Here is a 27,213-nt window from a genome sequence, read left to right as displayed (position 1 = left end):
CAGATTAGATTGTTCAAGTGCAATTTAGAATACTACATGGCTAGTGAACGCATCTCTAACTTTCCACATCAAACCAAGTGGATGGCTCAGATTTGGTAATACTAGTGTTCAGCTGTAAATTGTCTTTCGTTAGAAGACTATATCCATTCTGTCTTTGCCTTTGTAGATTGAGACTGATGTGAAAACAATAAATCCAGAGGTTGCGGAAGAAATTACTGCTACTCCTGATGGGACAGCGAACCTGTCTCTGCAAGAGAGTGTAACTATACAAGCAGGTATTCCTTAAACTCTTCTTCAGACTTTTCCTATGACACAAATTCTGACTGCAGTATGTCAGAACGTAGACAATATTGCAAAATAAGCACAGACTATTTTTAATTGCTTTTGATCTTATGCTTCTCTTTCAAGTCTCAAATTTGAGGTCTCTGGGCATGCATGTTTTGTTATAGTTGGATTTTTTGAGCTTCCTGTTTATTTAAAAGACCAGGCCAATTTTTGCATTTATAATTAAGATACTCTTACATATAACACAAAGTGCATGTGGGTGCTTTAGATATTTATTCCAGTTACATACTGCAATCACTTAATCACTTTTTCACTTATTGCAGAAACAAAAACGTAGAACAATCTTTCCAAAAATTCTTGCTCCCCATGAAGGTAGAAATGACTACCCTAACTCCTTTCTATAGACCTAGGACAAAAGGTGTCACTTCTTAAACTGGAAATGTATTCCAGGCAACAAGCGCTGTAAAATGTACTAAGAAAGCATCAATATCTTATGCTGGAGCATAATGATTTAAAAATCCAATACAAGAGTCCACAAAGCATTCTGTGTGTTTTTACATACCAGAGGGTGATGCCTTGGTACCTCAGTATAAGCCGTCTGCCAACAGGCTACATTTGTGTGCTAGCAAATTGGTAATCTTTGTAATTTGCTCTTTAGTGAAGCAATGATTTCTCTTCTAAATTCTATGTTCTAATTACAGACTCCAAGGGAATTCTTACTACAACTAATTAAGTTTCAATTTGCAAACTCCACAATACCATGGAAAATTAGGTGGGTAGAGAAGCTCCTAAATAGAGGAGGGGCTACAGCCTTTAAGGTACAAAACAGAAATCAAGTAGACAAGACAAACAGAAGGAGCAAAAGATAAATAGCGGTGAGGAGGGAATGCACATCCTTTGAAAAGTCTCCCACAAAAATAGCAAAAGCCTCCTTTCTGGAGGCATTTGAGACTAGACCTGCTGCAGTGCTAGCAAAATACTGTAGGTCAGTTGTTCTCTGTCAACAGAATCGAGTGTTTTGAACAAAGTAAGCAATGGAGGTCTGCGGTGTTGAAAGGGAAGGTGGTGCCCATAAAAGCTTTTTCTCCCTTTGCTGGCAGAGGTTGGGCTAGATGTGAAATAGGTTACCCTTCACATATCTAATTAAGATTCTAGTGACTGACTTTACTTTTTTCCCCCCTCCAGGCTTTCTGTGAATTTGGCGAGGCAAGATTGCTAGAATAAGCGTGTAATTTGAGTCATGTTGCTGCATAATAGTTACAAATGTGACTAAAATTCCCATAACATTCTAAGCTACCAATTAGTAGCCTGTGTCAGTTACGTTCTCCTCTCCCCAGGCCATATCAGCTCCATCCTACTTCCCTCTAAAAGTGTAGGAAGCCTTCTGCTTGCTACAATTTGTCTTCAGCCCAGTAGTACTGTCAGCCCTGGAACAGGAGACTTCTACCCGCAGCTGCAACTGGCTTTCTGAACTCTGCCTCTCTTGGTTCTGTGTGATGTGGGAGATGGAGCTGGGTATCAGATGGCACTATAAGACTAATATCAGGGAAAGGGTGGTCTGATGAACAGGATGGGCATCCCAAACTGTCACAAATCCATTTCCCTGTCACAGTACCTGTAACGGGAACTCTCCATAAAACTTCTGGACAAGAAAGTGTCCAGGGGTAAAGTAGTGATTGTTTCTACGCCAGTCACTGTCTGTAGGTGAATGGCTAGCTGAAGAATCAAGTGCTCTTAACCCAGCCAGTCACTGACAGGGCAATGCCCTCCCTTGAGGTCACTGTTCTATTCTGAAGCACAGAATTGATAATATGCAGCACATGGTGTCCTGGACACTGTTTCAGTCTTCCAGCAGTGCATAAAGATCAGCACAGATTCCAGCTGGAAAGCAGCTTTATGCTACAGTAGCAGAGAACGCTTTCTTCTTATTTCAAGCCCTGTATGACATAGATCAGAAAGCTCAACACCTGCTTCAGTTCCTATAGGTCTCTTAGGCTGAGCAAACAAAAGGAAACAAAAGGTCTCCATCAGCATGTTGCATTCACTATTGTCTCAAGCTCCTGAGGAAAGCTACATTAAATAGTAACTCTTTCCGAGTTAATTGTAAAGCAGGTTCTGCCTAATCTTGCCAGTCTTCTGAGTTATGGTGTAGCCTCTATTCGCTGGCATTCAGCCTATTAGGGAGCAGCAGTGTCACTATTCCACATACCGTTTCTTTCAGTAATCAAGTATTCTGATGGCTGGAGATGCTGTGTCTCTGGTGAGCTTAGGTTTGGAAACACATTCCTGTCTACAAAAGGACATAGCATTTAATTACATCTCCAAGCATGATGGAAGTATAATTCTTTTATTGTTCCTAAAGTGGCAACCTAATGTCTCTACCTCTGAGCAGCAGCTACCAGATAAAGAATCCTGACACCTTCACTAAGCTTTACAGACACAATTACAATTCCTGTGCAGAGAGCTGGTCCAGAATTCTAATCAGTTCTGGTGGTCTGAACAGAAGCCCTAACGTCACACGAGGATAGACATTAATCTATTCTGGATAAATTCCTGCAATTGTCAGAGATGATATTAAATCCAGTTTTTATGTTGCATTCCACATTTTTTCAGGTCAGATTTGCTTTCTTTACAAAAAAAGCCCATTTTAAGCAATTTGAATGGACATTACAGCCTTGTCAGATGCTCTAAAAGGGATTCCAAGTAGGAAACATTTTGTTTCAGGTCAAAGTAGTTCTCTGGCTTATGTTATGGAGGTCATTTGATGACCTCAATGGTCCCTTCTGGCCATGGAATCCATGAACTGGTTGGGCCTTTCCTCCATTTGCCCATAATGAACCTAACTGGTCACAATGACTGGTCTCAAAGCAGCCACTACCTTCCACCTGTTTATCAGTTCATCTTTATGCATTATGTACCCAACATGATGTAACTATTATGGACAATACCTTGTGGTAGAGAAAAAAATCATCATTTCTGAAAGCAAAGGAGATTTTGCTACTGCTGCATGAGACCTCTAGCTGGTCTCCCACATTGAAGTCCGCCAAAGTAACTTTAAAAATTCAAGTCAGAATTTCCTAAAAAGTCATATAGCTTGTGTAGATTAGTTTCTCCATGACAGCAGAGGCAAATATTCAAGTTGTCAAGGACAAAGTTCACTCAAAGATCAGTAGCAAACCAAGTGTATTTTGAAAAGACATGACATTTTAAAAGTATATGTAGAAAGCTTCTCTCCATATTAAGAGAAACAGAAGTCTTTAAATTCAAGGCTTATTTTCGTGAACGTTTGTTTTCTAAGAGCAATACCACAAGCCTATTGCGGAGGAACTTTATTTCCTTAGCATATGACTTTTGGAACAAGTCTCTTAGCTTTTTGCGTAAAGCTCCCAAAGATGGAAGGTGATGGCAGTCTGGTATGTTCAGGAGGCTGCAGAATAACTCATTCCACAATTCTGCATTAGGAATCCTAGAAGAGAAAAACAAGCACTTCATTACAGAGTCAGCATATCCAGACTGTTCTCAATATATTTAGTTTCAGTTGACCTGTTCGGTACACTTATTCCAGTTACAGCAAACAAGTGAGTTACCTACACTTAGAGAAACCCATTGTAAGAGGAAGAAACAAGTGTATTTTCTAGTCATACAGCGGCAACAAGTACAACTGTCCTGTTATGGTACTTGACTATATAGTTGAATTTCCTTCTAGCCTCCCTCTCTCCCATAGAGTGCATTGCCTTCTTAAACAGGCCAATGTTTTCATCCACCCAGGAACCTCCAACCCGGGGCATTTGTGGACCTTACTCCTTAGACAAGATAATGCAATTTAACTAAGCAACATGTTACAAAGAAGCCAGTCAAACTTGCTGACTAGTGTACTGTCGTGTGTTAAGTCTATTTGCTGTAAATTTTCCTTAACTTCTTGGAATCTGGCACACCCACTGCTGAAAAAGCAGTTTGTGCCTGAAAGACTTCCTGCATCAAGTACAATGCCTCCTCAAGTAGCACGTGTGTGTATGAACTTGCCACACTTCAGCCTGGAATCATGGGTTTTAAATCATCATTTAAGACAGTTAAAAAGCTAATTCTATGTTAGCAGCTTCGCCAGAACTGGGTGCAGAAGATAAATCTCTCTAGCCATCTAAAACGAGTAGTTTTAGCTGCATTTTATAAAGAAGTTCTCCTGAGGAGCTCCCCTTAAGATGCAGTGATACCAACCTTCTGAAGACTCCCTCAGTTTTCCAGATTCCTTCTTCATTTCTCACCCTCATGTAGGTGCCAAAGAGCATGCAGTATATTGTTCCAGCAATTCCAAAGTAATCAGTCTAAACAGAGAGAGATGGGTCTATTGTGAAGAAGTCCAGATTAATAATTTAGCACTATTACTTAAAAGGTGATCTGAAAACTCATGCTGCTCAAGTATTTCGGGGAACATACTTTCTTGCTACCTTATGATTTCAGCTGGACAAGTCATCTGAGCAGAAGTTGCAGGATCAGGCCTTTATATAACAACAGTTGTGATCTTAGTTATCAGTGGAAGTTACAGCAGATAGAAATGCAAACCTGTTTTGCTATGTCCAAGCAGAATCCTGCCTATCAAGTTTAAACACTGGACTCATGTCAGATGGCCAGAATTTAATCACCGAGGCCCGGATCCACAAAGGGACTTAGGCATTGCAACATTGAGCATCATGGCACCTAACGTTTAGGCACCTAGAGAGGGAGGGGGAAAAAACCTCAGAAAAACCCAAAATCCCACATAAACATTACAATCCCCGAAGCCTGTGTTCAGAGTCTAGGCTCCCCATACAAGGCATCCCGACGCCTTCAACGAGGTGGAAGTGCGCATGCTCAGAGGCAGAAACTTAGAGCTGCGTGAGTTTAGGCACCAACAGGGTTTGACAGGGGTTTTGTGGATTGCAGGGAGCCTAAAACTTGGACTTAGGCTCCTAAATCATAGATTTGTGGATTGGGGCCAAGTGCTCAGGTTATTACATCTATGTAATCTCATACCTGGTAGTTCCATGGTTTCTGTGTCAGCATTTCGATACACTGAAATCCAGATGTCTCACACTTTCCTGTAAACACAGTTCCTTCAGGAAAGAGTTTCAGGTCTATACTTTGACCCAAGTCAATGACTGTCAGACCATGAGAGAGACTGTCTATGTCACAGGTGTCATTATCCAAAAGCCTGCAGCAAATGAGTAAATGATTGCCACATAATTATTAAAACCACAGTAGAAAAGGGTAGTAGTTTTGGTACTAAAGGGAAATACTTGCCTTTCTCCAAGTATGAAGTTATCAGGTTTAATGTCACCATGAATGATTCCACAGTTATGGAGCTCTTCCACCATATATAGAATTTTTACAGCAAAATAGATTACTAGTGCTTGAGGCATCACTTTTTCAGGAAGCTTTTTGTAAATATTTATAGTATTCTATAGACAAAGATATGGGGATGGGAAGAGAGAAAGAATGTCAGCCACACCAAAAGATAGCTTTACATAATATACATTGTAGCTCCGTATTTCCAAAACAGAGTGTTGGAAAATAAACCTACAACACGTGTTTTTGTAAAGCGAAGAGGAACAATGGATTACTATGCATTGTAATGCATTTTAATTCCTAAAAGGTTACAAATATGCCTCTTCAGCCCACAAGTCTTAGTGCACCTACCAGTAAAGTTCCATAGTTGTATAGCTCACCAACTAATATACTTCCGTTTTGGAAGAAGTGAGCAGAATAAAACTGGATGTAGAGATGTCGCACACTTGGTTTAAGCCTCTCCATCAGCTGAAATGCTATATAGAACTCCCAAGGGTTTGCAGGCTTCTGCACCTGTAACCAAACACTCCATATTAAATAGTGATATAATCCAATGGGTTTCTCTCGTAAATTGAAGGAAGACGGGAAAATCTTCCCATATAATTACAGTGACCTAAGTGCTTGGGCATTTTTCTTCTTATCTAGATAATAAGTTCTAGAACCATTAGAAGAAGTTGTTACTCACCTTGTGCAGTAATGATGGTTCTTCCAGATGTGTGTCCCTATGGGTGCTCAACCGTGAGTGAGTCTGAATCCCTGCACTGCTGATTGGAGAACTTTGGCAGCTGCATCTGTTTGGCCTGAGAATAAGCTGCTTCCCCCACACCCCTCCGTTCTCTGTCACAAGGCTAACCAGCCAGTTCCTTCTCTACCACACAGTTGATAAGAACTCCAAAGTAGAGGGGAAGAGAGTTGGTCACGGAGCACCCATAGGGACACATCTCAAAGAACCATCGTTACTGCACAAGGTGAGTAACTTCTTCTTTGAGTAAAAGCGGCAAAGAGTCCTGTGGCACCTTCTAGACTAACAGACGTATTGGAGCATAAGCTTTTGTGGGTGAATACCCACTTCGTCAGACGCACGAAAGCTTATGCTCCAATACGTCTGTTAGTCTAGAAGGTGCCACAGGACTCTCTGCCATTTTTACAGATCCAGACTAACACGGCTACCCCTCTGATTCTTCGAGTAAGTGTCCCTATGGATGCTCTACTGTAGGTGACTCCTGAGCAGTACCCCCCGCCGGAGGCTGCGGCTTTTGAATCAAATTTATTATGGATGATAGAACCATGGTGCTGAATTTGGTGTCTGCAGCAGAGTCCTCTAGTATGGCATAGTGTTCAGCAAAAGTTCAGCAGATGCCCAGGTAGCTACTCTGCAGATTTTGGATATAGAGATACCCTTGGAGAAGGTGATGGACAAGGAGACCGATCTCGTAGAGTGTGTGCAGATTGTGGATGGGGGTGCTAAATTGTGAATGTGGCAACAGAGTTTGATACAGTTTGAGGTCCATTTGATGAGTCTTTGAGCTGAAACTGCTATGCCTTTAGACCGATCCACAATGGAGAGGAAGAGTCTCAGAGATTTTCTAAAAACTTTTGTCCTGTCCAAATAGAAGGCCAAGGCCCTTCTTACGCTGAGAGTATGGCAGATGGCTTCCCTATTATCCTGATGGGGTTTGGGATAAAAGGTGGGAAGGTAAATAAGTTGGGTCACATGAAATGCGGAAATCACTTTGAGGGTAAATTTCAGATGTGGTCTGAGTGTGACTGTGTCAGGGAAGAATGCTCCATCAGAGGCGCTATCTCCCTTATCCTTCTTGCCAAGGTGATGGAGATCAGGAATGCTGTCTTCATGAAAAGGTGAGTTAAAGAACAAGTGGCCATGGGATCAAATGGCAGTCTAGTCGGTCCTTTTCACACTAGATTGAGATCCCACTGTGGGGTAGGAAGTCTGGATTGGAGAAAGAGGTTTGTGATGCCTTTGAGAAATCTCTTAATAGTTGGGTGGGAAAAAAACTGAATACCCTTGCTATTAAGTGTACTTAGGATATACCCTGTCATGGGGATCCCCAGACAGGTGCCTGAAGAAAAGAACAAACTCTAAAATAAAGGGATGGGGTTTTTTTTTAATAAGTAATTTCTTTATCCCTTTCTTTCTTGTTGTTAAAGGGAAGCTCCAAAAGGTAGCTAAAAACTAACAATTCTAAAGAAGTTAACAATCCACAAATGGACAGCTAAAGCTCCATCTCTAGCCAGGGGTGACTGGGAAGGAACTGAGGAGGGTTCGTGTGCACAGCACTGGATAGCCTCATGGCAGAGCATGAGGGGTGGCAGCACGTGTGTGGGGTGAAGGGACACTGCTACCGAAGGTCTCTGATTAGCAGCGCAGGGATGCAGACACACCTACAGTGGAGCACCCACAGGGATGCTACTCAAAGAAGAATGTTTGTTTAGGCTAATTCACAACTTCCACCTTGCCAAGATTTAATATTACGGGTATCTCTCATTTAATTCCCTGCCATGGCAGGGTCTTGCTGCACCTTAGTCCTTCCATTCTCTGCCTGGTGGTGTTGGTGGCCTGTGATATACAGCATGTCAGACTAGTTGATCTGGAACTTTCTGGCCTTGAACTCTATGACTGATCTTGAAAAGTGCTCGAACCATTCAGTTCACAGCAATATGATTGCTCATGTGGTTAGAAGCTCTTATTTCTATATAGATTGTCTTTTATTTAAAATAAGACTAAAATTGTCATTTAAGCCTACTGCAGGCAGTACACATCTTGCTTACAGTGACAATTTATGACAAATAGCCATAGAGGAGGCTAGTTCAACACTGGAAACCCAATTTCCACTTCGCATTAAGTACTAGAACCAAGGAATCTATGTACTGAAACCACTATCAGGTTAAAAAAAAAATCACATTTAAAAACTTGCTTTTCTCATTCTTTGAAGTAGAGGGTGCAGAGAAGAGCCAAACAAACAAACAAAAAAACAATATTCAAGGACTAGAAAAAGGCTGCCTTACAGTGAATTATGGGAACTCAATCGTTTTCGCTTATCAAAAAGATTGAGAGCTGACTTGATTAGCACCTAAGTATATTCACAGGGAAAAAATACCAGGTATTGGAGGGCTCATTAACTTCGCTGTGAAAGGCATAACAGGAACCAATGACTGGAAACTGAAGCCAGACAAAGTTCATTTAGAGCAGTTGTTCTCCAACTTTGCAGATTACTGTACCCTTTCAGGAGTCTGATTTGTCTTGTGTACCCCCCCAAGTTTCACCTCACTTAAAAACTACTTGCTTAAAAATACAAAAAAGTGTCACAGCACACTATTACTGAACATTTGCTTACTTTCCATTTTTATCATATATTTATAAAATAAACCAATTGGCATATAAATTTTGTATTTACATGTCAGTGTATAGTATATAGAGCAGTATAAACAAGTCATTTATATGAAATTTTAGTTTGTACTGACTTCACTAGTGACCGTTGTAAAACTAGGCAAATATCTAGATGAGTTGATGTACCCCCCGGAAGACCTCTGCGTACCCTGAGCGGTACGTGTACCCCTGGTTGAGAACCACTGCCTTAGAGGTTAGGCACTTTAAGGAATCCACTTAGTTACACATCTCAGACTATTGGTTGAATTACTAAGGGACCTCAGCGAAACCAGCTCTAAAAGTTATATGACAAGCTATTCAGAACCAAAGCCACTTACCTTTAATATTACTTTCTGGTTATTTTTAGGGTTATTTGTATCCAGGACAGAAGCCTGATAGACATGAGCAAAAGCCCCTTCTCCAAGTAAGCAATCCACATGGAATGATTTAGAACCTTTGGCAGTTTAGGAAGGAGATGAAAGATACAATAGATTAATGAGTTCTATTTACAAAACTTCCTCTTCAGCAAAGCTTTCTAGACAGAATGAACTGGCCAAGCACATTATAGCAGCACTGCACGTTATTGCTTTGGTGCATTATAAACACCTTTACTGTTGGTCTCGGTGCTGTGTAACAAACAGGTATTAAATAAGTTTAAAACCTCAGAAGCTCCATGGCACCCTCATATTGCAATTACAATAATGCTTTCTAGGAGGTGTGTGGCAATTTTCTCCAAAAAAGACAGTAATTTTGGAGTTTAGTGTATCCAGTCTACACAAATCCACATCATATATCATTTGCAAGCTTATTTTATGTATGTTTACAGGTGGTATGCTGTGAAGCTGTCAAGAAGTGCTGTAAACGAGGTGAAACAATGGTATCCAAAATTAGTTTCATTGTTTGCAGTTCCAGAAATACTGCAATGTGACTATGACCACAGTTTTTACTGCTTAATTTCAACACCTTAAGATGGTGTTTTATTGGTCAAAGCTACCAAATGACAATGTATTAAGAGATTTTTTTTTTACTGGTTTTGCAAGGGCAAGTATTCCCCCCATCCCCGAAATGATGCAGCTGTTTAGCACGTGGCAAAAAATGGCAAATAGCAGCATTTTGCAATATACCAACATGAAATATTTTCTCATGGCATAGTCTTAATTGTTGAAGTATCTCACTAGTGATAATAATAGTTATCCATATTTTCAGCTTAAGTTTGCTAACAAGATCAGTCTGGCATTGAAGGTTGTGTACCAGTTGCAGCAAATTGTACTGCATAGTTCAAAATATGTATATCGTTAGTATATATAGAATCATAGACTATCAGGGTTGGAAGGTACCTCAGGAAGTCAACTAGTCCAACCCCCTGCTCAAAGCAGGACCAATCCTCAATTTTTGCCCCAGATCCCTAAATGGCCCCCTCAAGGATTGAACTCACAACCCTGGGTTTAGTAGGCCAATGCTCAAACCACTGATGATGCTGATGGAACAATGAGAACAAAGCTGAATTAGGCCCTCAGCTGGAAGCTCAAGCTGAAAAAATCCATGAACTAAGAGCATGCAACAAAGAAACTACAGTGTACATCAGAGGTGCCAGGACTGCCATACAAATGATGGCTGGAGGCAAATGTCATACACTGCACAATCAACTGTGTCTGTAGTCAGAATCATCCTCCCTGCACAGAAATGCGTACATGCTAAGGCAATGAACACTGTGGTAACCCAAGCATTCTTGACAGAGATCATAACAATGAACAAGATGATAATGAAGTTGACTAGAAACGTCACCAGTGCTATTACATTTCAATGATACCTACACAAATTTATTATCAGATTTGTTTTTACCATTTAGATTGTTATTGTGATGTTTTGAGGCCACAAAGAAATCCAATTTTAAGTCTTGAAATTATATATAGTCAGTAAACTAACAGAAACAAATGCAAATATTTCAAAGTGGTCATTTTAACATATTGGTGTCATTGTTTATCCCTACTTCTATGGTAACAGCACCATTTGACAGCTCCACATCAGACCTCATCTTAAAGTAGACATCATAAGCTTTCAAATGATGAGCAGGTGTGTAGAGAGGGTATATTAGGTTAACCAAACTGGTGGTGTCTGCTGCTTGCCTACAACTGCATGTGAGTAGTCAGACTCTAAAGTGTATCCCATTAGTGGGAACACTAACATTTAAGTCATGCAGGTATGCTGTAATTACTATAACATACAACATCTCTGTTGAAATAGGATTATTGTTGTTCCATACAAGCCTCAGAATTCCATGTCAAGTACTTTATTGGTTCCCTCTCAGAGACAGAGAGGCTGATAATATCCAAATACAGCAATTTTTAAATGGGTCCACTGTTGAACCCTAAGTTCTTTAAACAATCTGGGAGCCATTTTTGGAAGGTTTTCTGAATAAATGTAAAAGAATTAATTTTTTTACTGCCCAGTGTATCTAAAGCAATTTTCAGACACAGTGCAATCAATGTGTCAAAATGGCGGTTCTTACCTAGTGTAAGTTCAGTCTTCAGTTTGACAGTGGGAAGATTGGATTTCCATTCAAAAGTATTAGAGTAGGTACTCAGTGGTTTAGGTAGCCTTGATAGAAGTTTGCGAATTAAGCCCTCGTCCCAAGGGTTTTCAACAATGACTTCATGGAAGGGAGAGAGAATTTGTAGGCTGTATGTAAAATGTGAGTAAATAGAGGAACACAAGTCTACAATCTAGTGATAAGCATGAATGACAGATTATCCTACCATGAACCCTTATGTATGTCTTGGTTTTGATGATCCAAGATTTAGCTGAGTGGGTGAAACAGTTTAATAAAAGGAATATAAAAGCTATTGTTACCTGAAAACACAGGCATTAATAAAGCCAAACCTTTGGACCTGATCTGACAGAGGAGCTGAGAGAATCCTCAGGTTCCAACAAATTCAGTGGAGTTGAGGGCACTCAGCACCTCACAAGATGCAGGAAATATGCAGCCTTATCCCTCCACATGCTGTTGGATCATTACTCATAAGGAACACTTTTTAGAGAAATTGCAAGACATTTAATAGATTCATAGTTGCTTGCTTCAGACCAACTGCGCATTGGAAGGAAATACTAAGTATATACAGCTACCTAAATCCCAGCTTTAACAGAGGAATGATACTGTTGACCCTTAGTACCTGGAGCTTTAACATTCTGGTATGTCCTGTCCTCTGCACACACGGGAACCTGTGGAGTGCTGACTGACTCTTTACATGCAGTTAACACCATCTCCTCATCTGAATATCCCCTGGCTGCTTGCAAAGTCTCCAACACAGCCTTCTCAGTAGCTAGTTGCTGGTTTAACACTAGAGAAGCAGCTGCAGAGGGTGCATTTCCTGACAGATATCCTTGTTCTGGGCTCTGCTCCAACACTGGGCTACATATTTAAATACAAAAAACATTAAGTTACTTGCCAATAATGAACTGGCCCTCCCTATGTCCCAAAAAAGATAAAAACATTTAAAACAATAAACTTATGTTTGCATTCTTTTGCCCCAATGTCAATAATGGCATGTATCTGTATTCCTTTAAATTAATCTCACTGCATTTTTGTATGTTCTTGAAAAAATTTATGTGAAACACATCCTCACACTTCAGGGCTTGAGTCAACTACTTTAATGCCTAGGGTTCAGGAGAACTTTCCCAACGGGTAGGGCCCCCATGTACTCTGATTCCCCAGCCACAGATTCCATCCCTTGCTGCAGAGTTGTGGTCCAGATTATCTATTTCCATTTAAAACAAGCAAGCATCACTTATCCAGATGCATGGACAACCCCAGACAAATTCCCAGACAGTGAAGGACAGCATATTCATACTGAAAGAGAAAAAAAGCAAGAGCTTTTGCAAGAGGCTCCTCTGCCATCCACAGGGTTCCCCATGTAGCTATTTGGGATACTAGCGTTGTGTGGAAGCCCTAATTAACTACCCAAAAGGGCTTTAATATAGAATTGAAATTTGTGTAGTGCTGCCTCATGTCCTTCCAGAATGTGGAGAGTTGCTAAAGTCAAATATCTGAAAACTCAGGAAATAAAGTTAAAGTAAATTCATGCTACCTCTGTAATGCAACCTTCACTACCTTCTTTGAGCAATGCCCCATCACAACACATACTAGCAAGCACCCAACATTTACAAATGATACAGAACACTGACCTTCAGTGCTCCCCTCCCAGTGTCCAGCACCTTCTTTGTCAAGGCAAAACTTTGGTTTATTTCAGGTACAGCAGAGAGGAATGACCTGCACCTGGCCTACACTCAAACACTGAGCCTAGCCCAAGTCACCCCATGACACAATTCCCCCCCAACTTGCTAAATGATACCACCCTTTCACCCTTAACTTGAGAATTCCTCTGAGACACTGCCTTCACTCACCTCTCACCAACACCTGGAGAACATTACTGAATATGCCTACAGGTTACCGACAATCCCCATTGCAAGAAGACACCCTTGTGCACCTCTGAGAGCTACAGGACTCCGAGCAAAGACATACTTGATCTTTCAATGGGCGTGCCTGTCCTACAGTACCCTCTGGCCAGGTATAGCTCTGCAGCAGCCCTGCCTCTGTCTCCCAACTCCACAAAGGCTTTATTTTTGTCCATTAATACCCCTTCTTCCCAGGGCCTAATTTATTGGCCTAAAACACAAAATAATGCTCAGCTCTGGGGCTTGTCTCTTCTCCGCCTTGAGTCTGGTCTCTGGATCTCTTCCTGGCCTTGGCAGGCTACTCTCAGCCCTTCCTGGCTGGAGTCTTTTCTACTCCCATGGAGTCTGCTCTCCCAGGCCCTCAGCCTTCTGGCTCTGGCTTTCCAACCCAAACTTTTTCCCATGCTCAAAGGTCTTACAATAGACCTGTGTGACTATTGCTCACAGCAGTTCTAGAATCTTCTCCTGTTGCTTCCTTCAGGACCCTTTCAGCAGGTCCTTAATTAATCCTTTCCCTTACCTCAAATGACCCAGGCTCAGAGACTTGGCACCGTGAGGTTGTTTTTTTTGCAGTGTAGACGTACCTTCAGTTACTCGGATGTCTTGCTGAACAAATGCATTTCACTCTTTGGCAGGTCAGTTTGGGTCAACCCATGTTACAGTCCCCAACTTTACCCCCACAATTTCTGAAATATTTCTTTCCCAAAGGGCAGTGGGTACTGTGCACTAACTTAGATCAATTCAAAGCAGGCAATATTAATTTGGGAAGGATTAGAGTGACAGTTTGAGCCACAGGTGTGCGCAAAAAAAAATATTGTGAGCACAGGATTTTGATAACATGATTTTCGGGGAGCTTTATCTCTCTAACCCTAAACTTAGCTAATCCTACCCAGACCCTTCATGAGGCACAGCAAAATTTTGAGACAATCTGAGTAAGCATGTGGATTCTAGAGCATGTAGAAAAACGCATCTGTGAAACAGCAGGTATCCATTAACTGTGGAAGAGGTGCCGAATCTGCTATCATTCAAGAAGTCTTCATTTAGGCATTTGAAATCTCAAACATCTGAACAAGTCGTACTGTACCTTAGCTTCCTGGTATTGGATGCCTCCATGTACTGCTCCTCAGAAGAATCCAGAACCATCTTACCATCATTGTTGTGGACTGCATTTTCTGAATAAAAGTGCATGACAAGTTTGTCCCACTGCTAAAGAGCAGTTTGTGAACTATAAGTGATTACAATAAAATCCAGTATAACTCAGCACAAACATTTGCTATGGATTGTGTGACTAGCTAGCAAGAAGTTCACTGGAGATTTTAGTAAATTTTGGGACAGAAGTACTGGAACATATTAACCCATTCAACAAAGTAGTGAGAACTCCCAACCCAATGGTTTTCCTCTAGACTTCCATGAGTTCTGAGCAAAAAGCATCTCTAAAATTCAAGTCATTCATTTACATGACTAACTTTAGCTGTCCAGGATTGACGATTATGGCCTACGTGCACTAGAAGTCACTGTTAAACATTTAATTGAAAAACGTTGCTGTGGACAGCATCAGAGTCCCAGAATGTTGACTGCACACTGAATCAGAGAAGCTCTTTAAATAGGCACTGAACCCATTTTGAAAAGTGTTCTGCTTCTGCTCTTGCAGTAACAAGTACAAGTCCATGGGTTTAAGTTTTCTTCATTCCAAACGTTAAAAAGTGAGAGGAACGCTTCTTCTATATTATTTAGCACAGAACGTTACTTGCAAACGTTTTTCAGCACTCGACACAACAGATGTTAATATCCTGCTGAGAGATGTTTTTAGATCCCGTCTACAGGTTTCTTGACCCCAAAACTACATCTAAAAGCCAATATTGAGGGAACATGGAAGCTGGCATTTGGACAGGGGTACAAACAGGATTCTTTGGGCAATCTCAGCTGCATTTCGAAATGTCTTTTATTCAAGTTTAAATGCAGCTCTGAATTTCTTCGCTTGCTAATGATTTTGGTAACTACAAGCTCTAAATTTTTTACCCTTATGTTACGGACATGCTCTCACTTATTGTTTGGACAGAGTTCTTGACCCAAAGAACCTTCAATTCAGTTTAAAGACAAAGACAGAACAGAGTGGAAAGACACGTGGGGGAGGGGCAGCAGTAATACAAGCTTGTATTTCCTTTAGAATGGCTGTGTGTACAATTAGTAGGCACAGCTATGTTTCGTTAATGAGACCTACAATCAGTGGCAACAGGCTCAGGTCCCTGCCTGCCCAGTCAGTTGCCAGTGCTCTGTCAGCACTATGGTAGGAGCCGTTCTTAAGGAGGGATTTGGAAGGTGTGGCAGCGTTAGGGTTTGAGGGAGGGCATTCCACACAAGAGAAAAAGTATGGAAGCAACCATGAAGGAGAAACAGACAAGCAAGGAACTTAAGATTTGACTCCTATTGAAGGGAGTTTTCAGGAAACAGTAGTTTAGGAGGTTTTTAGGAACTGCTCATCAGGGAATCCTTGCAGAATGGGAAACTGCTACCTTCTCTCCCCCACCAAATTACAACTCCCAGAGGAGCTTTGCTGCTATGTAGGCTCATTCTCCCTGCTACTCTTTTTCCTGAAATTAATTAGCACCCACATACTGTAATGTTGCGGGTCATGAACTCCAAGTAGCTGCTGAGATCTGGGAAGTGATGCTGGCACAGGGCCGGTGTAAAGCAGAGGTGAATCAAATACACGTTGTTTTATAACGTAACCCTTTACCTTTGTCCTCCATGGCTTGCCACGAGTGCGCTGACAGGTAGCCAAAGGGGGTTGAAGCAAGCTGTGTGGCTCGTGCAAAGTCTCTTGTGCTGTTGGGACTGGGCGCCAGTGTTTTGTTATTACAGTGCAGAGCCCACACAGTGGAGTCATCCATCAAGAACTCTGTTGTCCGAGTTCCTTCCTACACAGAAGAATCAAGCAGTGTTCACCAGGGAGCTGATAAGTCTGTGATACCTGCAGTTCATGCAGGACCTCACAATGCTTTTCCAGCCAACAGTCATCGAGACCCTCAACATGTTGACACAAATGAGAGAACCAATGTATTCTGGTCCGACCTTCTCCAGGCAGAAATACAGTCTCCCCATTGCTAGCAAAAATAAGCCACCGTGGCCACCTCTGAACACTTGGACTTTGCCAAATTCCAAAGCTTAACCCAGCCCAGAGGCCAAGGAGCAGGACTAGTAAGGCACTACAGCCCCCGACTACTCTAGTCATTGTAGTACTGAAGCACCCTCTTCCACCTCCCCACCCACACAGATGCACATTATATTCACGTGCAGACCCATGCTCAGCTCCCGACCACTCAGAGGAGTGAACCTCAGTTCTTCCAGGGACAACTTCTCTCCTCGGATTAATTTTGTTGGTCTTGGGGACTGCTGGGGAAGAAGGAAGGGGAAAGAGAGAAGAAAGGAGAGAGGAGCAAAGAAAAGCTGCCAAGAATCCCTGAAGGTCAGCAGCCCACCCTAGAAGCTCAAGGCAGAGCTGTGCAATGAGCTGCTACTGAGGGTGCAAAGGCAGCAGACTGGAGCTATGACAATTATGAGACCTATATAGGAAAAATGTCCATGCACCAAGAATTCTGATCAGTAAGCTCCTCTGTCATAGGTCCCACATAGGCAGATTCAGCCCAGCAGTGTCCCCTCCAAAGCGAGTGGATTAGCTCTGAGAACACAAGAGCTATCTCTACCTATCAGGTCACTGGTTTATCTAATCCAGTATTCTGACAGTGGCCAGACCACAACCTTCACAGGAAGGTACAAGAAAGATTGTTGTAGACATTTAAGGAACAAGCTGCCCAGGTGGGTTAGGAAGAAATCTGTCAGTGGATAGCTTATACCCAGAAGCATGAGGTTTATTTCCTTTCGTTATCCTAGCAAATGCAGCTGTGGATATTCACATTATCTGCATAATTGTTACCCCTTCTTTTGAATTCCACTAAGCACCTTAATGATCTCTTTTTTAAACTGAGAAGTCTTAATCTTCTCATTCTCTCAGTGAGATTTCCATGCCTCTGGTCATTTTTGTAGGCAGTTCCTAAGGCCAGAAAAATACTTTAAAAGTCAAAGCAGGGCTTCAATGACTAACATAAATCAGGAGGGCTTATGTCAGACACCAGCAACAATGGACAAGGACCTGATTTTGGGATCCTTTGGCCTCCAATTCACATTTCCAGCCATGTGACATTTGAACTGGCAACATTTAATTCCACTAAATGCAACATCTGGGCCATGTGTTACCATAGTTTTCCCATTTATAAAAACATTTCAGTAGAAGGACGTTGTGTTTATGGGATGGGGAAGTCACACTCCCGGAAACATACCCCAGGGCTTCAAGGTTTTGCAGATGTCCAGTGACTTGCCTATGAAATTTCTAGGAGACAAAATTTAATATGCCAGGGATTCTTTGTGCAGATACAGATTAGCAATTTTGCAATGCTGGAATAGAATTGCAGATCACTACAGGTTAGCACTAAAGACAACCACTTCAAGGCCCTCCAATTCCACATTACTCTATTAGGCTAAGCTTTGCTAGAAATAAGCATACACTTACTTTTGATTGCTCAGCACATCTGAGTAAGGGATGTTCTCCGAAGGCTCTGACCCGGGCAAGCTTGTTTTTTTGCTGTGGGAACCTAACAGAAACTGCTGTTTAGAAGTCGTTTTAGCAGAATAACCTACACAAAAGTTAAGAGGCCAGAGCTGGTATTAGCTTTCTAGAAAATTGGTCTGCATACCTGTCATGGTCTCAGAAAGTAAGCTGCTCACACTTACCAGGCAAGCCACACAAGAACCATGATCACAGTAACTATGTTCAAGAAGACTTCAGCCATTTCATGGAGAAGCAGCCAAGGCCTTCTCATGTGGCATTTTCCCAATCTTTGGGAACCTTATTTCCTCTGTACACTTCCTAAATTGAAGATCTAAACAGACCGATAGTGCTAATGCAGTCATAGCAGGACTAAATGGAATGGCACTACTGACCCCGCATGGTATGCCGGAGACAAGAGATTCAATTTGTGACTAGCTTCTCTTTACCTATTGTTTTCTTTTTCATTCTCATCTTCAAAAATGGAAAAAGCAGACACAACGGGGGCAGTTGCATTAGCTTTCATGCTTTTACCAGGCTCTAGAAAACAAAGAAAGAATTAAGTCAATATTGTTTCAGCTTTACCTAAAAAGCAACATAATAAATGGCTACATCCTCATCCCTACACAATCAGAGAACTGATGGGAATGGAAATGCTAGCTACTCCAGCATAACGCATGTTCCAGTAGCATATTACATACGCATCCTTTAAGCAGAAGACTATTCTCAGTCCCAGGGTGGGGATGGAGCAAAAGAGCGTCTCTCTCAGCCTGAGACAGCTGTAAGGGACAGACCTGATAGGTTCTAAAGAAAATCCCTGTCTGCTCTAAGAAAGGGCAAGCTAACAGGATCAGCAAGGGGTTGAGGTGGGAAGGAAGAAAAATGAAAGGCCACATGGTCCTGCCTCTTCACATCTCAGCCATCTACCTGAAGCATCCTCAGAGTTTTCACCCAGTGGAACAAATCAGTTTAGTTTTTGCTATACTAAAGACTACAGGAGTTTATTAATGGAGCTTCTCCCACTCCAAAGCCATAACCGGGCTTATTGTGCAGAGAACTGAAACCCTACTAGGAATTGAGAGCACGCTGGCTCAGAAGTACAGGACTGGAGGAAATCAGTCTCCATTCCAATCTCAGCATGCCAATGCATTGTGCTACAGCTAAATTGCCAGGTTAACTGTATAATTAATGAAGGCGTGCAGTTAGGATACTAACATTTGGCGAAGAACACTATACACATCATAGTCTAAATGCGGTCCCTCCCCGACCCAACACAAAAATGCTAAATTGACTTGCACACAAACTTCAGAGTAACAAGAGAAGGAAAAGTTAGGGTGAGGCAGACCTTTCTTCAGGCTGAAATTTTGCAGATCAAACAGAGTATTAACTAGATCTTTTCTGGAATTGTGTTTCAAGTGCCAGAGAAATAGTTACAAAGAAGCAACAAATTATTTAAACCCAATTTAATGCACACTCTTCTACAGCATTTCGTAGGCAACATAAGTGTGCTTATACTTTTCCTAATCCTTTGCACAAGAATTTAGAGCCTTCCAGTAAATCAGATTCATGATATGAAATTCTTCGGGATTAAGCTTCTTCCATTTCCCATGCATAGCCAAAGGACTGCTCTCCTCCCGCACCAAAACTAAATAGGGCACAAACATTTATTTTGGGTTGCAGTGTGATTGTGGATAAAATACATACCACTTTTTCTACAATAGGCCTCAAATTTCTCCTCATTTTCTTGAAGAGAAGACATTTCAGGCAGGATAGGTGTCTGAAACATGTCCATTAAAAATCCTAAGAGAAAATAAACACGTCAAAACAGCTGCAGAAGCACCTTTCAAAAGTTATAGGATTTTTCATTATGGACAAACGTCAAAGGTAAGAAAGAGAGCACTAATCATTGGACTGTCTTTCTGGACTCTGTATTTAAACACCTTCAGCAGGTGTTGAACAAAACAACAAATAATGGAAACAAGAGTGGACTTTTATATCTTATTGAGTACCATGAAGTTACCTAGTGTTTCAATGAGGCTTAAAGTATAGTTAATAGTTTTATTTCCTAGTGGATCCCTCCAATACCTGAAGAGATTAAGACATTTCGAGCCAATGAACAATTTTCATTTCTCTGAGATATATACAATTTGAATTAAACTGCAGTCAGTTTTTTGGTCAGTGGTTAAGATGCTTTAATATTGAAAGACAAAAACTGGTGACAAGTAAGTTTTCAAAGGGATACAGTGGGATCAGGATTGTATTGCTCTACGTATGACAATAGGCTGATCAGTATTTCTGTATTTCCTTGTTTACTGATCATAAATATTTATATTTAATGTCTGGAAGGAGAGGACCATAGGGGTGAACCAGAAGAATAGTCTATAGTATGAACATAGAAGGAAGCAGGCCAGAGAAACAGCAAAGAATTGGGAGAGATTAGTACCAACTGCTTTATATAGGGGCCTGGCCTGAAACCTAGTAAGTGGATAGGACTTGGTTCCCCTATTAAACCCAACAAGAGGGTTTATTAAGACCTAGAGTAAGTGAACCATACTCAGTGACCAAGAGCTGCATGGCCTAGCTACGAAGGCTGGCCTCCTGAGGCACTGGACCTTTTAGCACCCTGAAAGGGGACAGGACTACCAACAACCCAGCCAGAGCGCTGAGGTTGTGACAAAGGACCAAGAAGTGAGCTAGACAGCCAATGCTCCACCAGAGATTGATAAAAATGGAGGCACACTTGCTGTTGTCCAGTTTTGTCACAAGGAGCTGCTGAAGACCAAAGGTGACCATTTACACAACTAAATTGTCCATTCCTTAGCTCTCCACTATACCAGTCTGTTATAGTTCCTCTTGACTTGGAAACAGAAACTGCTTGGCAACAGCATTAGACACAAAGGATCTCAGGCTTTGCTTCAGACAGAACCACAGCAGGATAACAACAGTAATTTAGATCCAGAGAAAGATTCTATTAAGACCATGGGCATTTCTTTCAGTACTTAGGCTGCTCAGTAAGTGGAGAGCTTTGTACCATCCCCCAACACAAAACATTAAAACGGGACACATCATGTTGTTCCAGATCATCCAACCCATTCCAAATGGGAAAGAATTCATATTGTGCTAGTAGTCTTATGGTTCCCCTTTGCCAACGAAGGCATGGGTATCCTAAAGCCAGTTTCTAGTAAGTAGCTTTGTTTTTAAGAGGCTATCGTGCAATCTTGGCTCCACTGGAATCTAGGACAAAAGAGCCCAGTGGAGCTAGGATTTTACCCCACATACTTACCCAGTGCTTCTTTAGTATGAACAGTGGGTGAGGGCTGCACTTTGAACGGAGTTGCCTGCATCACTCCTCCCAGTGAGGAGTTCGGGGTGGCTTGAGAAGCATTTCCAAAGCTGACAGAAGCATTTCCAATTCTAGGTGCTAAAAACAGGAGAGTTTAAACAACTTTTGAATATGTCAAAGCAGATTCTAGAACCTATCATTTTCCATGGTTTGGTGGTAAGCATCAGTGTTCCTATACTATTTAATGCAACTAGCATTATGATCTGCAGACACAAAGATTGGAGTACAATGCTGTTCTATGCATGTTGATCAATTAAACTCGTCTCAAGTGCATACAGTGGCATTATGTATAACTGCAACATAAACTGACCTCTAAATATCTATATTAAATATTGGTAACTCCCAAGTAAGAAGACTTGACTCATTGACACAGGAAGAGCTGCACTGTATGCATCCCCAGGCAGAATAAATAAGACACATGCAATGGGATCACTGTTTTTGAAACTGCTCAGTAATTACCTTCTTTCATCTCTGTGCAGTGATCTAATTTGAGACCAGGAGTGCTCACATTTGAGTGCCTTCAAAGGAAAGGGTAAGAATGTTAGTCTGAGAGGGGTTAAAAAAAAACACCCCTCTTTAAATGTATTCTAGTTTCATTTCAGACACTTCCAGTAACACACTTCAGCTTTTTGAGCATCATGTCTCCCAGCTTGCGTCAAATAAAAGATGTTTGTCTTTCCCTAAGGAGAGTTCCTGATCAATAAGTATTGTAGTGGTTTCATGATGGGCTGTTCCCAGACAGCGATATCCCCATGCTCGCACTATAACTGCACTTTCTTTAGGAAAGCTGCAGTCAAACAACTAGATCCCCATAGCCAGTGGCTCTCGACCTTTCCAGATTACTGTACAGTACCCCTTTTCAAGAGTGTGATTTGTCTTGCGTACCCCAAGTTTCACCTCGCTTAAAAACTTACAAAATCAGACATAAAAATACAAAGGTGTCACAGCACACAATTAGAATATAAATATTGTACTTACATTTCAGTGTATAGTATACAGTATAAACAAATCATTATCTATGAAACTAGTTTGTACTGACTTCACTAGTGCTTTTTATGTAGCCCATTATAAAACTACTAGGCAAATATCTAGATGAGTTGATGTACCCTCTGGAAGAACTCTGCGTACCCCCAGGGTTGAGAACTACTGCCCTAAACTGCAACACTGTTATGGGATGGATTCAGAAGGGTAAATGTAAGCAGCTGGTAAAAACAAGTAACTTAAAAGCTGAAAACATAGAAGTTGTAATATTAACAAAGCAAGTAACACGGAGGATTTAAGAAAGCAAGAAGTGTCTTCTCAATCTTAGAAAACAAAAAAAGTCTTCTTCATTGCAACCCATAGAGCACATCTGGATAATACAAGCAGCCTCCTTCAGCAAGGCTCAGCATTTGCAATGCTAGAAGCCCCGGGGCAGTCTGGGTACTGTAAGAAGGGAAAGCAGGGTGTGCTTACAAAACAGCAGTGTGATGAACTGGAAGCAGTGGAGCTAGTCATTACAGTCTTACTAAAAAAACCTGGAACTATGCAATATTCTGCTTAAGACTGATGTTTACAAAGTTGTCAGTTTCAAAACACTGGACCACTTGAAGTTTTGATTTGGGTTTTGCAAATGTTCCCTAGAATTTGGTCCAGCAGTTCATTTTAATAGCTATTACTATATTTGAAATGTCTTACAATGATGCCTAGTATTGGAATCATAAGTCACAAAATATAGGTAATAAACTCAGAGTCCCATAAATCCTAAATAGAAGGAATGTTCCCTACAGATTTCTAGCATGTCTACTAATGGGCTCAAAGTCTACAAAGAAGTTGGGGAATTCATTTAGTTCATTCTTTCAGTGGATACAACTAAAATTCCAAGGCCAGAAAGGACCAGTGTTATCATCTAATCTGACTTCCTGTGTAACACAGGCCATGGAACTTCCTCAAAACAATTCCTAGAGCAACATCCAATCTTCATGTAAAAATTGTCAGTGCTGGAGAATCCACCGTGACCTTGGGTAAATTGTTCCACTGGTTAATTACTCTTACTGTTAAATTTATGCCTCATTTCAGTCTGATCTGGATGCCTTGTGGTGGAATCTTCATTCTTAGAGGTTTTTAAGGTCAGGCTTGACAAAGCCCTGGCTGGGATGATTTAGTTGGGGTTGGTCCTGCTTTGAGCAGGGGGTTGGACTAGATGACCTCCTGAGGTCTCTTCCAACCCTAATCTTCTATGATTCTAAGGCATTTTGATGCCTTATGGGAGCGTGACCAGTTATTAAGCTTTGCTAGATGTAGCTTGAATCCAACGACAATTCTGCAGCATGGTTAGGTTCAGTCTGTCACCATCCCATACAAGTCTTTCTAATTTTCCTCCTTGCATTGTAGTGGGCCACCTTACTTCTCCAGCTCATTTTTTCCTTCTTTCAACTCAGTTGCACACTTAAGCTTCTACTCACAGCCAATAATTAATTCTTTGGCATACCATACGTGAAGGCAGGATTGTGAGAACAGTGGAGCTTTTTCCCCCCTCAGAGCTGCACAGCAGAAGGAGAGCATTGCTTATTCACCCAGCTTGTCCCTGTTTGCCCCCAAAATGGTGTATTTTAGACAAGCTAAGGATATTGGGGCTGAATAATTAAAGTTGTACTTGAAGATTACTTTAGCACTTTGATTACCACAACTTAGATACAGACCATGGCAGAGAGGAAGTAGAAGTAGTACTTCAAGTTAAAAGTTGAGACTTGGAAGAGTTAGATATTTCAATGACTATATTATACATATTAGCAGAATTGCATTTTCTAAAATGATCCCTATAAAGCATTGCTGTCACAGTTTTCTATCCTTGAGAGATACTTTGTAGTAATATTCAGTATTGGGGGTATTAGTTCCACAAAAAGAATCCTCACTAGGGAGTTTGGGTGAGATGTGTGACAAGAAGTTTGGGTTATAAAAGAGGCCAACTGGATATTTAACACTTAATTCAGACCAGCTGATTTCCTTTAGTGCCATCAATAGTTTCACAGTAGGACTAGCTGCAGAGAGTTTCAACCTATCAAGGATAGGAGCAAAATACACAGCTAAAGTAATGTAGTCTAATTATAAAAAGAGTCTGAGCAACATCTGAAGCAAGAATTAGAAAGGCCATTTGTACTTACTGCTGTCCAACAGAATGGCCATGACTGAAGGCGGAATGTTCCTGAATAGGCTGAGACACAGCATCACAACTCTTGAGCTCAAGTTGTAATAGAGTATTCTGGAGTTCTCCAAGATCTAGTTTAGCTTCGCCTGTGACCTTTTCATATGTTACCATTGATAGTGACTCTGACACAGACTGATGGCTAGTAGCTTCAACAGGCTGTGGTACAGAAGTATCTGCTATTGAAGTACTTTCTGCAGCCCTTGACTGCAACTGGTCTTGCTCCAGGCACCATAAGGTTTGCAGATTTGTCGCCTGAGAAGGTGCTGTCCAATCTTGCTGTAGAGCAGGAATTGGTTTCACACATGGATCAACCTTTGCAAGAAAAAAAAAAAAAAAACCATAGAGGCAAACTCTTGTATCATTGCTAAACTGCTCTTGTAGCCATCCAGAAACAAAAAAGTAATCAGTCTTACCATACAAAGGTAACTTTCACATGTAGCTAAAAATAAACCCTTGGTGGTCTAAGTAGGCTTTTGGTTTAATAGTTACAAAAAACGTTTTAAAAATTGCATATTGAAAGCCATGTCAGACAAATACAAAACAGGAAAATAGGTACGTCAGTGAATCTTGATTTCCAAGTTAAATTAGCAAAACATGTGGGTTAAAGTTAGACACCCAAGTTAGACATAGCAAGAAAGCTAAACGTTACTACTTGCTACAAAAGTGCCGGTGCTGCTCAGAGTAGATACTTACCACCATTCTATCTGGAACAGACTGTAGCATGGATGCCTCTTCCAGCTTAGCCTCTGGATAGTCTTTGGTCAGCTGACTGAGCTGTTCCAGCTTCTGTTGCAAGAACTGCATTTCAAGGATGGCAGATTCTTTTCTCTTTGCATAGTCCCTCTCTTCTTTTTCTGAAGGTGGTAAGACCATAATAAGCAAAACAGGCAATGAATGTCCATTTAGGCTTTTCTCTCCCCACCTCAGATATGAGGTGCTTTAGTTTAAATAAAATACTGATATATAAAAAGCTGTTACAATTTAGGTTGCTACAGGCAAATAATGTGTTCAAAACTAAATTAATCAGGAAATAGAAATAAAACCACACAGTTACATACATCAGCTTCTCACACTCCCACCAGCCCTACTCTGAGCTAGTCAACAGTAGACAACCAGTGTCACAGAACTCTATCTTCTCGGGGTAAATGTTTGTGTTGGGTGACTGTTTCCTTGCTTGTGATTTTATTTAGGTGTTTTCCCTTTTGGGGTTCTGTATTTCTCTAAAATTGATTTGTGAACTATGTTCGTTGCATGGTTTGTAGAGTAGTTATTGTTTACTAGGCAAAGGTACAGTACGTTTGTGTGTTTTGCATGGCAGAAGGAAGAATTAAGGTTGTCTGGGTGTCGCTTCCATTACTGTCATTGAGCACGGATTTGTTTGCAATAAGGATGGCGAAGGTGTGAGATGATCTATGCAGTTGTATGGTGCTGAGTGGAATTTGTGCTTAATTTTCAATTTAAAAAGGGAAATTCAAATATTTTAAAATGGACCTGTGAGAAATGTAGAGAGAGAGAGTCAAGTTTAAAGCTGTCTACAAATACCTCCTGGCTCCCTTCACTATCTCCAGTAAATCTGGGAAAGTCAAGCCTCCTGTGGTTTGTAAGAAGAAGGTAATCAGCTGCTAGACCACATAGGCTGCTCTTGGCCCCTCAAGTGCCACTCCTTCCACCCCTCAGGGGAGAAGGGAGAGAGCGTGCTGTACTATATTGGAAAGATGGGTTTGAGAAGATTGACTGGACACTGCCACTGAAGTCAGTTTAGGGAATCCTGGACACTGCCACTGAAGTCAGTTTAGGGAATCCTAGTCCCATTCTCTTGCTCTCTTATCAGGTGGGCTGAATGGCACTGCCTCCCAGAAAGTTCCTCAAGTCACAGAAGGAATTCATCTGACACATTCACTGATGTTTACAGGGTCCCATGTATGCCTTTTCTACTCTTTGGACAGGAGAGGGGATGTCAGATTTGGCCTAGGAAGTGTATGCAGGCCTCTGAATAGGGTCAGCGATGAAGAGTTACTTTAACCAACTAGTTTTCCCTGGAGATAAGGACAAGGACATTTCTGAAGGGAAGTAGATAGAGTACCCCATTCTTCTTGTCGTCTCAATCTTTCTTGTTTTCGGTAAACGATCTTCGCTCTCACTTCCTCAAATGAAAGCTCTGAACCTTCACAGATGAGCATACTTTTATTGTACATTGCCACTTGCTCAAATTCATTGGAGGTTGAAGATAGCTTTGGAAGAACTGCTGACTTTGAAATGTAGGTAAGATACTCTCTGTGGAGAAAAAAGTGTGAAAGATGCATTCAAGTTCACTATGAAGGACTTTGATTATTTTTTAAAGCACATTTGTCTAGCACACTTGAGTGTGTATTAGTGCTACTTACACTTTTCCTGCTCCCTCCTGAGAAGACTGAGCTGCAGAAAGATTTGGATCCTAAAAAGGTAGAAAGAAGCTTTGAGAGCCTAGTCTTAAAATGTCCACCTATTTTGTTCAGCCAAGAATTCAGGAAATCCACTTTTCACTGTTGAACACTTTGTGATGCCCAGAATATAAAATCTGAAAGATGTAAGACATATTGATCTTCCCACCTTCCCAAGCTACAAATTTTGATGACTCTGAGCTAGTTGAAGAC

At 41.2% G+C, this 27,213-nt stretch overlaps 1 protein-coding gene across 5 annotated transcripts in view; it reads right to left on the bottom strand.

The window, feature by feature from the left end:
* Positions 1–539: 539 nt before the first annotated feature.
* The window catches only part of BUB1 (BUB1 mitotic checkpoint serine/threonine kinase), a 44,890-nt gene continuing 18,216 nt past the window's right edge, over positions 540–27,213 (bottom strand). For all 5 annotated transcript variants that reach the window (XM_048842269.2, XM_048842273.2, XM_048842271.2 and 2 more), the window contains 19 exons: positions 26,965–27,014; positions 26,664–26,854; positions 25,274–25,434; positions 24,537–24,892; positions 21,853–21,911; positions 21,334–21,471; positions 19,755–19,850; positions 18,500–18,590; positions 18,015–18,096; positions 16,185–16,365; positions 14,532–14,619; positions 12,166–12,404; positions 11,505–11,645; positions 9,334–9,449; positions 5,959–6,120; positions 5,563–5,720; positions 5,296–5,473; positions 4,501–4,607; positions 540–3,751 (listed from right to left, as the gene is read on the bottom strand). In XM_048842269.2, the coding sequence (XP_048698226.2) occupies positions 3,556–3,751; positions 4,501–4,607; positions 5,296–5,473; positions 5,563–5,720; positions 5,959–6,120; positions 9,334–9,449; positions 11,505–11,645; positions 12,166–12,404; positions 14,532–14,619; positions 16,185–16,365; positions 18,015–18,096; positions 18,500–18,590; positions 19,755–19,850; positions 21,334–21,471; positions 21,853–21,911; positions 24,537–24,892; positions 25,274–25,434; positions 26,664–26,854; positions 26,965–27,014 (2,790 nt within the window). In that variant the 3' untranslated portion in view covers positions 540–3,555. The remainder of the gene's footprint in view (positions 3,752–4,500; positions 4,608–5,295; positions 5,474–5,562; positions 5,721–5,958; positions 6,121–9,333; positions 9,450–11,504; positions 11,646–12,165; positions 12,405–14,531; positions 14,620–16,184; positions 16,366–18,014; positions 18,097–18,499; positions 18,591–19,754; positions 19,851–21,333; positions 21,472–21,852; positions 21,912–24,536; positions 24,893–25,273; positions 25,435–26,663; positions 26,855–26,964; positions 27,015–27,213) is intronic.

Source organism: Caretta caretta, chromosome 3 (assembly GCF_965140235.1).
Source record: "Caretta caretta isolate rCarCar2 chromosome 3, rCarCar1.hap1, whole genome shotgun sequence".
Taxonomy (NCBI): Eukaryota; Metazoa; Chordata; order Testudines; family Cheloniidae; genus Caretta; species Caretta caretta.
Note: the sequence above shows the minus strand (reverse complement) of the source record. Positions and strands in the feature narration are given on the sequence as shown.